The following is a 14,622-nucleotide window of genomic DNA, read 5'->3' as shown; positions in this document are numbered from 1 at the left end:
AGATCATCTCACTTCAGCTCATCCCACATATTCATTAACCAGTTGCGTCCAGCAGAGCCCAGACGGGTCCAATCCACAAACCAAGCCCAGTTGACTCACTGTGAAAAAATGTTAAGGCCCGGTTTGAATATAATAAATATTTTATCTCATTATTATAATTTTTTTAAATTCACATATAAAATATAATAAACAAATTAATTTTTTCAAATCTTAAATTTTCATACAAATTATAATAAATAATATTTTATTCAACTTTTAATTTTCATCTCAACTCATCTCATCTCTACTCACTATTCATACGGCACCTAAATCTATAGAGATAATTAAAAAATATATATAATTAATAGATACAAATTGATGTAATTGATGGGATACATCATATCTATTTTATAATAATTTTTTAAAATTATCTCGATTTTTATTAGAGAAAAATTGTTAATTATTTTAAAAATGAGTACTGATACACCTACAACACTTTATATAACACATTGTACAACAATGTGTTGTATAAGGTGTTGTAGGTAAATCATTTTCCTTTAAAAATATGGACACTAATGATCCGACGTTTGTCCTTTCATCTTTTGACGACTACAAAGGTGTGATATTTCATTTGATCTCATACCGGACAAGCTATCATGTTTCATGTGGTCGTTGTTTCAGTCGAAAGACTTTCTCAGTTGTAGACAGCATTTTTCTCAATTGAGCCAGGATCGTAGGAATAAAGAGAACTTAGGGGTTAATTAATATCGACTCCTCAAATACAAATTATTGGCTAGGATTCACCTTTGAATCAAATTGACTCGTAAGGGAAGAGAGTTTAAGAACTTGTATAGACATGACTAAACTTATCTATAAGTTTAGGCCTCGTTTGTTTTTGAAGATAAGATGAGATGAGATAAGATTAAAGTTAAAAAGTTGAATAAAATATTGTTAGAGTATATTTTTTAATATTATTTTTGTTTTAAGATTTAAAAAAGTTGAATTGTTTATTTTATTTTGTATTCAAAATTAAGAAAATTGTAACGATGAGATGAGATGAAATATTTTTTTAAAACAAACGAGGTCAAAGTAATGATGTACGTGAGAAAAATGTATTAGGCATTGACCATAAGACAACAGACGAACCAAGTCATAGTATTCGCTTAAATTTTACTTTTTCTTGCAAAACGTGTATCTGAACTGAACCTGACTCCTTCAAACCCCACCAGGAGAGACGTATTAATAGTTTAATACTGAGAGAGAGATGGTACAAAAAAAGTACATGTTCGTCGGAACTTGGACTTTTTCTATTTATTTATTAGGATTTGGGGGATCAACGAGATGAAGAGAAGTAGAAAATCTTTTTGGGTTTGGGTTTTGGAACGAGTCTCCCTTGTAGACAAAGAACGTTTCTGATCCCTCGTCCAACGCGGTCGACATGCGCATATATATACTTTCCTCGTCGGCTGGCTGCTCGGCACCTTTCTATTGCATTGCATTCATTCAGCCGCAAAGCGCTAATCCAACTGTCACCCACTGCTCTCATCTCAGAAGCCAACAAGTCCGACATGGACGCATTTGCTGCTTCCAATACAGCTGCTTCTGCTGTGGCCCCTCGGTGGATCCCAAAACGGGGCCGTGTTCTCAGGGCGGTTCTCAAGAAGCTTTTTGTGTGCTTTCAAGAAGAGACTCAGGCACCTACCCAGTCCACAAACCCTTCAGCCGTTTATCCTTGTTAATGACCTGATTTCATAATATGGGCAACCTCGGATTCTCTCGTATATTACCTGTATTCCTTGCTGACCAAATCATTTTGCACAATATTTTATTCTCTTCCCGCTTGAGACTTGCACAATATATCTACAATTCTACAGCAAATTTAGAGCAGTTTGTTTTCAGAGATGAGATGAGATGAGTTGAGATTAAAGTTAAAAAGTTGAATAAAATATTGTTAAAATATATTTTTTAATATTATTATTATTTTGGGATTTAAAAAAGTTGAATTGTTTATTTTATTTTGTGTGAAGATTTGATAAAGTTGTAATGATGAGGTGAGATGAGATGTTTTTAGAAAACAAACAAAGCCTTAATGCTCTCCGCGCGCTCTAGTTTCTCTCCACAAAACAGCTCCTCTCACAGCACTGAAGCTTGACATAGATTTGCCAAAAACGAAGCACACCAACATCTCATACAATCGTCTGCCACCGGTGGTTGGATTGTAAACAGTGTCGTTTTCTCATACATCCATGTGTGGTTTCTCGAAAGAATATGGGAAATACAATCTGTTGTCTAGTAGCATTTTCAATCACTGGTGTTTGGATAGGAAATGGTATCCACCACTAGTTAATTTAGAGTTTCTAGTGTAAATTTCATAAGAAAGACGTGAAATTGTCGATAATTATTAGTTAATTTTAGTTGTTATTATCAAAAAATTAATTTGGACTTTTATAATAAGAAATGAAAATGTAAAAATCAATATTTTCGTGAAATAATAATAGATTTAGATAGTTTATTTTTTGTATTATTGAGAAATGACTAATTAAATTTTTTTAAAAAAATTATAATTAAATTTTGATTAAAAAATAGCTAGATCACAACTAAAAGCACCAGCAGTAGGGTCAATAAAGTCAAATTTTAACGAATAACTAAAGTGTAACAATGAGTTGGCTAAATGGTAATTTTAACTAAAGGCCATCGACTCCCACCATCGCAACACACGGAACGCCATCGACCCCCAATCGCAACGGTGGAACGCCATCTACTCCCACTCGCAATCGCGAAACGCCATCGTCAGTTGGAGTCGCCACCATAAGCCACGCAATCTCCATTTTCCTTTCTCTGTTTTGTTCAATCTTCCTAGCGATTTTAATTCCAGGCTAGTGATTGTGCGATTTTCAATCTTCCCTAGTGATTTTAATCCTGGGTTACGGTTTTAAATCTTGGAATCCGTATTGTTCATCCTTGACCAAACTAGGACTTTAACGCCACCGTAAGCCATGCAATCTCCATTTTTCTTTCTATGGAATCCTAGAGCTCAAATGGATTAACTTTTTCAAAATCCTGGCTTCTGCCTCAAAAAAATCAAATATCATAAAACATCCATTAAAATTCGAAAAGGTATGATTTAATTGTTTTCTTGTGATTTGTTCTGTCTCAGAGCTAGGATTTAATTAGTTAGTTCCATTTATTTTCTCTTGGTATTTCTTATTATGAGATGAATTTTCAAGACTTAGGGATTTTCTAACACCCGCTTGATTTAATTAGTTAGTTCCATTTTCCTTTCTCTGCTTCATTGCCTGAACAATCGCTTGGATTTATAGTTCTTTTTGAGAAAGTTTCATGGCTCTTAAATAGGCTCCACAAATCTCTTTGCGAAGCCTCCTTTGGCTTCAAAGTTCATTAGCCCTGCTGCTGGTGTTAATTCTTGGTGGGAATCGGCTTAGTTCAGGCCTGCTGCAATCCCCATGACTCATTTGCCTTTTTTTGCTGCTTGGACTGATACCTAAAAAGAAAATGTGATGTAAGGTTTTGGTGGTTGGAGGAAAGGAAGGTGGTGTAAGATTTGATTTTGTTTCCTTGTAGTTGCTAGTGGGAATTAATGAAAAGAAAATGTGATGGCCAGCTATCCGTCTCTAATGTTGGTTGCTAGAAACTTTTGGCTCATGTTGGAATATGAAGATCTTGAAAAATAGAGGGGAGGGATTAGGGAAAGAACCAGGGATTATATAAGAAATTGCTAGGTTCACAAAAGGAAGTTCATTTTTGTGATTTTTGTTGAGTGTTGAAGATGTGCATGCTGCCATTTGTGTGGTGGTTTAATGCTTCCACACTAATTTGGATCATGCTGCATTGTCTTTGGTTGGTTTCCATTCTCAAGTTTGGGCGTTAGTATCTTATGTGCAATGGAAGTGATTGTGCGTTAGTATGTACCTATTGTGCTGGTTGTGAAGCATATTGATCATTGCCTCTATTGCATAGTTTGAGAGTATGTTTTATTTTTATCGGATTTTAATATCGTCTGAAAATATCTTTTTGGAAAGTATATAAAATGACCATGAGAGTCAGCTATCACATGTTGGTACATATGCAAGTTTTACTTTATGAAATTGCTGGGTATGAGATCTCATTGCCAGTTATTTCTGTTTTTTATGGCCATAATTATGCATAAATTGCGATAGTAGAGTTAAAACTTTTTTAGAGCAGAAGTTGTTTTCAATCACTTGTAACTCGTAGCTGTTTTTACACAGATAAGTTAAATCTTTCCATTTTTTACACAAATAAGTTAAATCTTCGAACTCTTCTTCTTTATTGTCAACCTGTTTATCTTTAATAATCATATTATGTAAAATTATTCATGCCATCATAATATCATTGAGCATTTCAATGTGAAAAAATCGTGCAGATCTATAAATTATAGCAAATTGTGCTTGAAGCACACCAAAAGCATGTTCCACATCCTTCCTTGCGGACTCTTGGGCTGCATTAAATTAAAATATTTTTTCTTGTTTCCTTAAGGAACTGAGATGATCTTAACAAATGTTTTCCATTGCGGATAAATGTCATCAGCAAGATATTATCTCATTGCATAGTTATGACTATTAATAGTGTAATTAACAGTCAGAGTAAGCCATTGAGCAATGTCAGAAAATATAAATGATCTATCAAGCACATTTATATCATTATAAGATCCCGGTAATTCAAAAAAAACATGACAAATTCATAGATTGTAAGACGCCACTGCTTCTAAAATAATTGTTGGTTCGTGGATATAACCAGAGTACATATCATGCCAAGCAGTTGTGCAGTTCTTCCACTTTCAATGCATACAATCAATGCTCCCTAACATACCTGGAAATCCACGTTTTTCACCAACTGCGAGCAGTCTAATAATGTCATCATTGTTGGGTTTCCTTAAGTACTCTTTAGAAAAAAATTGAAACTGCTTTGACAAACATATTTAGGCTTCTTAATGCAGTAGTATCTCTAATCTTCAAATATTCATCCATAAAATCAGTTGTGACACCATATGCAAACATCTTCAAAGCAGCTGTTATCTTTTAAAGGGAATAAAAACTAAGTCTTTTAGAATTATTTCGTCTTTGGACAAAATAAGATTCATAGGCTTCTAACGCAGCTTGGATACGAAGAAATAGAGAACGACTCATTCGAAACCTCATTCGAAAATATTTGTGAGGATAGATTGGAGGATCAGCAAAATAGTCACGAAAAAAATTTTGGTAGGCTTGCAATCTATCTCGCCTTATGAATTTACGTGATTTTTTAGAAGAATCACGTAAGCTTGATCATTTTTCTGCCAAAACAAATTGTCTTGCTATCTCAAATTTTTCGTCAAAACCTAAATATATAAGTGTCATTTTGTGAAAAATTAAACAACCCATTGAGAAGAAATGAAAAGAAAATGTTTCATAGAGACACTTGAGTTGAAGTGAATGAAATTGTTGAGGAAATGTTATGTTTTATAGTAGAAGAATATAACCGTTAGAGAAATATAACAGTTAAAAAATATAATCGTTGGAGAAATATAGTCGTTAAAAAATATAACCGTTTGATAAATTCAAATTACAATTAGAATTAAAATAAATGAAAAGTTTAAAATCAATATTTTAATATAATAGTGAAAGATCTGTTGAGCTTAGTCAAATTTGTAAAAGTGAATTTCTTAGTCAAATTTTTACTAAAATTTGTTGAGTCTACTACTAATGCTCTAATAGTCTTGTGCCGCTGCTGGGCTAGCTAGCTAAGACACTCACATTGAGCCTTCCGATCGACGTACCTGAGAGCATTGATGTTAGATTTATCAAATGAGTTCAATCTTCAAAATTTGATAAATTTATGTTTAAAATCATTGCATTATATTATTATTTTGATGAATTCAATGGTTAATCTAATGTGGGGTTATGGATAATGAGGTTTTGAATTTATGGAAACTATGTATTTTTCATTAAATTTTAAAGATAAAAATGATGAATTCAATATTAATGCTCTAACACCATCACAGCAAGTAGTTGATCATGGCTCAGCCTCTTGCCCCTTAGAGCACTGGCATTGGCCTAGCCAAATGCCAGTGCCATCTAAATATTTGTCTCATTAGTCTCAAATTTACCTGCATTGGACTAGCCAAAACAATAAGTCTTTGGCTTTGAGCTACAATGACAAGCACCCGCTGGTCATACTTAGCGAGTTCCTGTACATAGACCAAACGAATAAATTATTCGACAAAATCCCATCCAACTTGAAAATTTGTCCTTAGTTTTCAAGTTCTTCTTCAATATTATACTTTGCAACTTCTATATTTTTTATAGATAAAAAATAATAAGTTGAGGAAAAAAATAGTTGAAAAATAATAATTTAAGTATCAAATTAAATTATTAATTAATATATGGTTAGTATAATTATATAATATAAAAAAAAATTAAAAATAATATTATTAAAAAAATAATATTATATTATTATTTACCTAATTTAATGGCTAGTCCAATATAGATTTACCTAGCTAAATATTAATGTTATAGCTAAAACTTAAAGTTCCAGTCAAAATTTAGACTTGATAATAACTAGGTCATTGTTAATGCTCTTAGGTGAGGAAGGCAAGAATGCATTTCACTGAATACTTTGTCGCGTATGGGCGAGGGCATCGCTGACCCATAAACCAGCAAGAAAATAATGGCAGACACTGGGGAGGCGTTGTTATATTGTAAATAGATAAATATTCTAATTATAAAGTGATTATATAAACTGATTATATAAACTAATGTAAAATATTAAATTGTAAAATTAATTTTAGTATAAAACATATGTGACAAATATATGAAATCGCATTAATTTATAAAATTATTTTTATAATAATCCCTTGCTTTAGCACTACTCTTATATAGGCGTAGATGTTGTGAATATTGCCATGCAATTTTTGTTGTCCATAGAGTTAGGATTGTTGCCGCTGAAAGGTGATTTTCGTGTCTTAGGTTTATAAGGATTGGGCATCCCTTGTCTCCATTAATTGACTTAAAAAATCCATGCATGTGTACGGCTTATTGACATAGAAAATGAGCAGTTTAGTTACGCAGTTCAGATGAGATGAGATGAGATGAGATGAGATAAAATATTTTATTGAAAGTTAAATAAAATATTGTTATAATATAATTTTTTAATATAATTTTTATTTTAAAAGTTGATCAAAAAGTTAAATTGTTTATTATATTTTATGTAACAATTTAAAAAAATTATAGTGATGATAAGAGACGATTTTATGTATCCAAACCGAATCCAAATGGCCAAGTCAATGTTTTAGCTGATTCTTTCTACTTTTTTTCTAAAATTTGAAATACCAATTACGATCCCATATATAGACTTCCGCCAAACTGAATTTTAGGGAAATTAAGCAAAAGGGTTTAATGCTAGAATATTAATAATGTGTACTACGTTTTTCATCTCCATGTTTCTCATTTCAATCCTTTAGGCTCCCTTTGATTGGTAGGCTCAATTAAAATTAATTGAGTTTAATCTAATTTTAAATTAATCTAATATCTAAATACTTAATTATCAAATTATTAAATTAATTTTAATTCAAAATCTTTTAACATATGGGACTTATAATTTTTTTCAATTTAATACTTATTTATATGAAGAATTTACAAATTTTTTTAAATACTTTTAAATTTATCTTAATATTTAAATATATTTTAATTTATTTTAAATAGATCTCATAAAACTCACACCGTTATTTGAATTCATTGCCATTTATAAAAATTCAATTGAACTCAATATACAAATAGAATCTTCGTTATCAAGCTGTTACAATCTATTAAAAACGTCACATCGATACCAATAATTGCGTACTTATGCGTCTGTTCACGTTTCCTTCTAAAATAATTAAAGGAAATTTAAAACGGTAAAAATTCAACAATCGAAATTGAAAATAAAAATGCTTGTTGCCCAATTATTTTATTTTATTTATTCTTTCCTAAGTTGATAGTTTGCCTTTTTAATTTTTTTAAAAGTTGTTTTCCCTATTATTTAAAAGTAATTATATGAATCAGTCACTTTTTTATTTTCATACTCTATATTTATAATTTTTTTTATAAAATATATGAATATTTTTTATAAGATGTAGAACATAATTATTAAATAGTGATTGATAAAAAAAAAATTAATTATTTAATATTAACCTACTTTTTTCTTTACATGTAAAATTTGCAAGGACACGGAGCATGCAACCGTTGGTGTTGACGAGGCATTTTCTAAAGAAGGGTGTGCAGTTGCACAAGTGTTTGGGTACTGAGCGACAAAAAATAATTGATTTTACGGTTATAAACAAATTTTATAAAAATAAATTTATAAATTAGTAGGATTATTATTTATATATATATATACACGTTAGATTTATTTTATAATTAAAATATATCTTTTTTATGTTATATTAATTTATATATTTATTTTTAGGAAAATATTTTTAGGCCTAAATCATTTATCTTCATTTACTGTCTTTGCAAGAGTTATTAACACATGCATCTCGGTACTGATTTATACAGAACTAGAACAACTCAGCAATTGAGTTCTTGGTAGGATTCATCAACTTTATAATGGTTGAATTACATCTCATACTTTTTCGATAATCATTTTTGTTAACGGATCATTAATTATTTATGATCAATTTAAACAAGAATAACATGTTTAAAAATGAGAATATGGATATTAATCTATATAAAAAAAAAAATCCTAAACAAAACCCCAACAAGGCATTTTTTTTTTTTTTAATGTTTACGTGCACTTCACAAGTTAGTAAATAGGTTTAAATACAATTAATTGTCTAAGGCAGAAATCAAACCCCAATACACCCGGCAAAGCAAATCTATTTTCTAAAATAGGATTTGCCCACACGTAAAAAAGAGAGAGAAGAAATAATGCAAAATGAGCGTCTAACTTCTTCCATACTAAATGCAATTAGTTAAAGTCTAAGGTACTAAAATAATTCCTATCATACCACAAGCTAGCTAGATTTGCTTAAGGAAAACTCAGCCTCTATAATTTGAGATTGAGCAACACTACTCCCACCAAAAATTTGTCCCGATTTTTATTTTCATGTATTTTTTTAATCATCATAAATATTTTTAAAAAATAAAAAAATTCACAATATTATTAAAAAACACTTCTTTAATTACTAAATAAATAAAAAAATTCATTTCGAGACGTTTATCATTTCTATTTTGAGATTAATGTGGACTTCATCAACATATACAACACGTGGCGTTCAACTGCTAAATGCATTCTTTTGAAATAAAAGCTTAAATAATTTTTTGAAAAAAAATACAAGCTATTATTTTTTTATCTGAAAATCAGAAAACACAAGTAAATTTGTAATATGTTTTGTTTGTTTTCATAACTCCTTTCAACTCATCTCATCTTATCTAATCATTATAATTTTTTTAAATTCTCACATAAAATAAAATAAACAATTCAATTTTTTTAAATCCTAAAATAAAAATAATATTAAAAAATATATTCTAACAATATTTCATTCACTTTTAATTTTAATCTTAACTCAATTCATATCATTTCATCTCAATTCATATCATTTCATCTCATCTACAAAAATAAATCAGAATGATTAAAAATTCTAATCCAACCCAACAAAATCAGAAAAAAGAAATTAAAAAAAAAAAACATGATCACATTTCTCTTTTTAAGTATTTATCTGTATCTCCTCATTTATTTCATCTAAATTATCCAAAAATTAAGATTTACCTACTTATCACACAAAACAAACAATCCATCGACATAATTGAAACAAATTCTATACAATGGATCAAGGAAAAGCTTATACCATTGATATAGACGACGAGGACGACGAGGACGATGCTGACGACGAAGGGGTAACCAAAACGGAACCGTCAGGTGAATTCCGGCAAAGAGGGCAGGTGGCATTCATTTTCAGCCACTCATCTACGCAATTAGCATGGAAATAGTGATTGCAGTCGGGTATAGTTCTAAGTTCCTCCTTGGGCTGGTACTCGGAGAGGCATATGGGGCAAGTATTGTCATTAGGCTTAGGTAAACGTCTACTCTCCCCGAGCAAAGTCTTTGGGTATGATTCTATGGTGGGTCCGTCAAGACCCGTTGCAAACATGGTGCGTTGAGGAGTAATTGAGATGGAGAGTTCTGTGCTTGGATGGCGTCTGCGGCTAAACACCCTAACGAGACCGCAAAGGTAGCATGCGAGCCCAATGATGCACACTATTCCGGGTATTCCCACGCCTATCGCCACGCCGTACTTCACGCTCCTCGGAAGACCACCTAAAACAAAATTTTAATAAATAAATTGTGAATAAAAATTAAAAATAAATACGTTCAATTTGTTTATTATAATAAATTACGACACATTTAAATTATTTAATTAATATTTAAATTTATTTAAAATATGTCAGATTATTGAATGTGATCATTACTTGACGTATTTTAAATAATTGTTCTTTTACTATATTTAAATCTACCTAAACGCCTGGGGTCCAAAGGCCTTAAATGAGTTTTGTCAATAATCATTCTCACGTATCATATATTATATTTATTCATTTTATTTTATTTTTCTATTTTAATTGAATTATATTATTTATATTCATATACGATATATTTGATTAGAAAAAAAAATATATAATGTATAATATGTAAAAATAATAAATAAAATTTTTCGATAAAAGTATGAAAGATGACGTGGAAGTTTTGTAGTCAACCTCCGGCCGATACATATAAGTCTCTTTACTAACAAGTTGGGGTTGGACAATAGAGAAAGCCGACACCGCTGCCTTTGACTACGACCGGCTTAAAAATTGAGTCGGTCCAAAACTTCAAGGAAAATGAGTACAGCAGCACGGTCGTCGGTTGCAGTCAAGCAGCTCCTAGACATTTATTTTTGTTCCTTTTTGTTTTGTGATGACTATTCCCACTCTACCGACCTGTGTTTAACCTCTTGTTTTTGTTCATGTCTCGCTTTCTCGATATCTCTCCGTGTGATCATCCTGTGATGTGTTAGAATTCATGTTCACAGCTAGCTCTCAAAGAAAGCGATCACCCGCCCAAATCAACTGGCTAGCTAGAATCATGGTAAAAAGACAATAAACTCACCTAGAGGCCCATGTGTGATCATCTCTTCTTCATGGTAACTGTTCCATAAAATTATAAATAGTAATAAAATAATTTAAATTAAAATATTTTATAGAGTCGTGAAAAATGATAGAGAAAAATTTAAATAAAAATATTATAAAATTTAAATATTATTATAATAAAATTTTTATTTTGAGATTTAGAAAAATTATAATGATTAAATAATAATTAAATAAAAAATTTAAAAATAAAATATTAGCAAATACTTGTATTTAAATAGTTTTTTTATATTGAAATAAGATGATATGGATTGAAACAGACCATTTGTAAAACTAAACCAACCCCTAATTGTTTACACATGGTTGTTAAAAGAAAGAGATATTCTACCACCCCCTGAAAACGTGTCCAAGGAACCACGGCCGGCACTGCATCCCTCTCTTCCAGTTGTTCTGACTTTATTAATTAAGATGCTGATTTTGATTTCCAAACCTACTAGCTCTTTTAATAAGTTATTTTTTTCACGGTTATAGCTAGCTAAGGAGATAAATATACTGGACAGTGTAGTTTTAACTTCTAAAGTTCATTTCAATTCTTTAAACGACTTTAGAGAGATATTATATGTTCATTTCATCATTTTAACATAATATTTATTGTTTTCAGCTTATCGGAATGGTGTTGATTTTTCTTTCTTTATTTCTTTATTTTTTGTTTCTGTTCTGTGAATTATCCTTTTGGTCATTGGTGAAACAAACAACAGGGGAAAACCAAAAAGGGAAACCAAAGCAATCTGCCATGTTAGCCCAAGTACCTGGCAAAAGTAATTTTGTCTGGGAAAGCAATTAAACGTACGTACCATTGTTATGATTGCTTGGAGTATAGGAGCATCCAACTTCCAGACTCGAATCATTCTCGCGAGCACAATCTCCGCCGCTCCCTGCACATCGTTGACAATTGGACACATCCCAGGTCAACTGGACAAGTTGTGATTGTGAAAAAGGAAGCAGAAGGCCTGTGACAGCCGTCGATATCATCTTACACGACGTCGGGGGCGACGAGATATCAGTGTACAAAGTCGTCGTAAACCAGACCATGTAATCATCCCCGCTGAGACAATAAATCGGCCAGTACAGATACATCATCGTCGCGTTGGACGAGCAGTTGAAGAAGGTGTAGTTCTCAGGAACCTCGAAATGGAAAGGAGAGTTGGAGAGATTGAAGTTGTCCAGGAACCGTTTGGGAAAGCAGTGATTCGGGTCGCCGATGTTTATGGACTGCCCCAGGTAATCGATGTCTTCGACGACGAAGTCTCCAGAGTAAGGGAGAGTGAGAATCGTTTGGCTTTGGTTGTTACACGAGAGATCGAATCCCGGATAGCCGCAGGATTTTGGTTGAGAGTCTTTCAGTCGGAAAGGGAACCTAACCGGCGGGCTTTGGCTGCCACCGCAAGATGTAGTTTTGCAGATTGCGGTGCTTGATTCTATCCGTGAAAGGAAGACCCAGATGAAGATGAAGAATAAGAAGCTTTGGAAGGAAGTCATTTGAGCGAGTGACTCGTGAGGTACAAAAAATAATCGGCCTGCGGGGGAAATAAACAATTTGGTTGGTAAGTTTCTTGAGATATGAAAGGTCAGGCGAGTCGGAGATTCTTTAAAGTCGGAAGGCCCTATACTTTCTCTTTAAAGTCCTCGGAGGAAAAGTTGCCAACAAACTGGACTCGAGGGTATAACGGGATTTTGACTTGGAAGATATAAGGAAACAGGAGTCAGGACTCTTGCTGGCTATTAATTATTTATTTGGAAATATAGAGTATTAAGTTATTAATCTTCAATTTCAAGCGGAAAATATTATTAGATAACTGTCGGGAATGGACTTGGGTGCACTAGGGACGTGACCATAACAAGCTGAAGGCAAGCAACGCAAGGCAGATGGAGGGAACATTGAACAAATTTTAGGGAGAATATTGGGTAGATTGAATGACGATAAGTAAAGCAAGACAGTCTGTGCGTAAGCGGAGGTGATTAGTAATTGAGGTTGTAAGGGATATTTACATTCCTCTCGAGCAGGTTGAGCTTATTGTGGAGGCCTAGTGATTAGCAGTACTGTTGGCCCATGAATTGCATAAGGAAGAAAAAGAAGGCTCAGGATCTGCACGGGAAATTGTTCGATGAGAAAAGATAGAACATCGCCTACTCTGACACTAACTTGTAAACACACATCGTGACAGCGCCACACCACATTTAAGGATCAGATATAGGACATGGACAGATATCATGACAAGACCTCAGGTCTAGGGGTGGGCTCCAACTCCAACTTCAATTGGAGTCAGAGTTCGACTCCAATCAGAGTCAAAGCTCGGAGCTCCAATCGGAGTTGAAGTGGGCCTCCCCAATTGCCCTAGTCCTACTTAGATTGGGCATAGGCCCATGACCCAATATCTAATAGGGGTGGGCAGCGAGGCCCTGCCCCCGCTACCTCGCCCCCGCATGGCCAGGCGGGCAACCCCGCTCCGCCCATGCGGAGCGGGGTGCGGGGAAGGGGTGCCCCCACCCCATAGGGTGCGGGTAGCACCCCTAATATCTAAGGCCCGATCTGAAATTCAGATTGGCCCACTCATGTTTAAAAATAAATAAAATAAATAAAAAAATAATGAAAAAGATCTAAAATACTGTTAAAAATAAGTTAAAAAATGAAAATTTAAATTCAATGACTAAATCATGTACAATACAAAAATAAGTGATTTAATGTGTGCAAACGATAAATTTAGATTTAAAACTACAAAGCCCAATAAATTTAAATTTACAGCACCAAAATATTAATAATGTCATATATTTCATTCAAATATGAAAAAATCACAATTCCCCGCTTCAGTCTTGATAGTTTATGCATTTGAGTCGATGACTCGATAATGATTTCTAATTTTCCTGCATGAAGTTTTATTGATTAGATACACTATTTTTTCTTTAATCATTTAATTATAGACTTCAAAACCATCAGTCAAATGATATATAACATAAAATAGAACACATTATGAACTCACTTCCACCTCTAACTGTGACAAGTTTTGCATAATGGTAATCATAGTATTGAGTTTCTCACCAATAAAGGGGTCATCCCATGGTGCGTCCATCTCAGTCATTCATAATTAGCCTGGGATTCATAGCTAGATTTACAAAATCATATAAATTATAAATTAAATAATGAAAATATTAAAATTATGTAAATAATCATTTAAAATTATAAAGTTGTCTGATTCAAGCCTATAGCTCTTGGCATCAACGATATCTACTCCAATGGGCGTTGAACTTAACCAGTTCTGTGTACAAACGAGGGTCTCGACGATAGTTGGAGATAATGAACTCTGATAAGCATCCAAAACACAACCTTCGTCATTCGTATGAAGGTATAATATTATGTGGAGAGTGTTATTTGCTGTTTTATACGAGGATAAGCTAATAATTTGGGTGGAATCATTTTTAAGTTTTTGTTCAATTTTGGAAGTTTACATTTTGGACTTGAGTTGTACACTAG

The 14,622-nt window shown here is 32.6% G+C and overlaps 1 protein-coding gene across 1 annotated transcript; it reads right to left on the bottom strand.

The window, feature by feature from the left end:
* Positions 1-9,676: 9,676 nt before the first annotated feature.
* LOC108987127 (RING-H2 finger protein ATL22-like) lies at positions 9,677-12,689 on the bottom strand. The gene is made up of 2 exons (XM_018959990.2): positions 11,948-12,689; positions 9,677-10,290 (listed from the first exon to the last, which is right to left on the bottom strand). Exons 1-2 carry the CDS (start codon positions 12,630-12,632, stop codon positions 9,815-9,817), a joined length of 1,161 nt encoding a protein of 386 aa, XP_018815535.2. The 5' UTR covers positions 12,633-12,689; the 3' UTR covers positions 9,677-9,814.
* Positions 12,690-14,622: the final 1,933 nt, after the last annotated feature.

Source organism: Juglans regia, chromosome 2 (genome assembly GCF_001411555.2).
Source record: "Juglans regia cultivar Chandler chromosome 2, Walnut 2.0, whole genome shotgun sequence".
Lineage (NCBI taxonomy): Eukaryota > Viridiplantae > Streptophyta > Magnoliopsida > Fagales > Juglandaceae > Juglans > Juglans regia.
The sequence above is the reverse complement of the archived record's forward strand: the minus strand, read 5'-3'. Positions and strand labels throughout refer to the sequence as shown.

Coding starts and splice junctions, on each gene's coding strand:
- LOC108987127 (XM_018959990.2), bottom strand. CDS start 12,632: ATGACTTCCTTCCAAAGCTTCTTATTCTTCATCTTCATCTGGGTCTTC. Junction 10,291..11,947: donor TCCAAGCAATCATAACAATG/GTACGTACGTTT, acceptor ATTTTGTTTTAG/GTGGTCTTCCGAGGAGCGTG.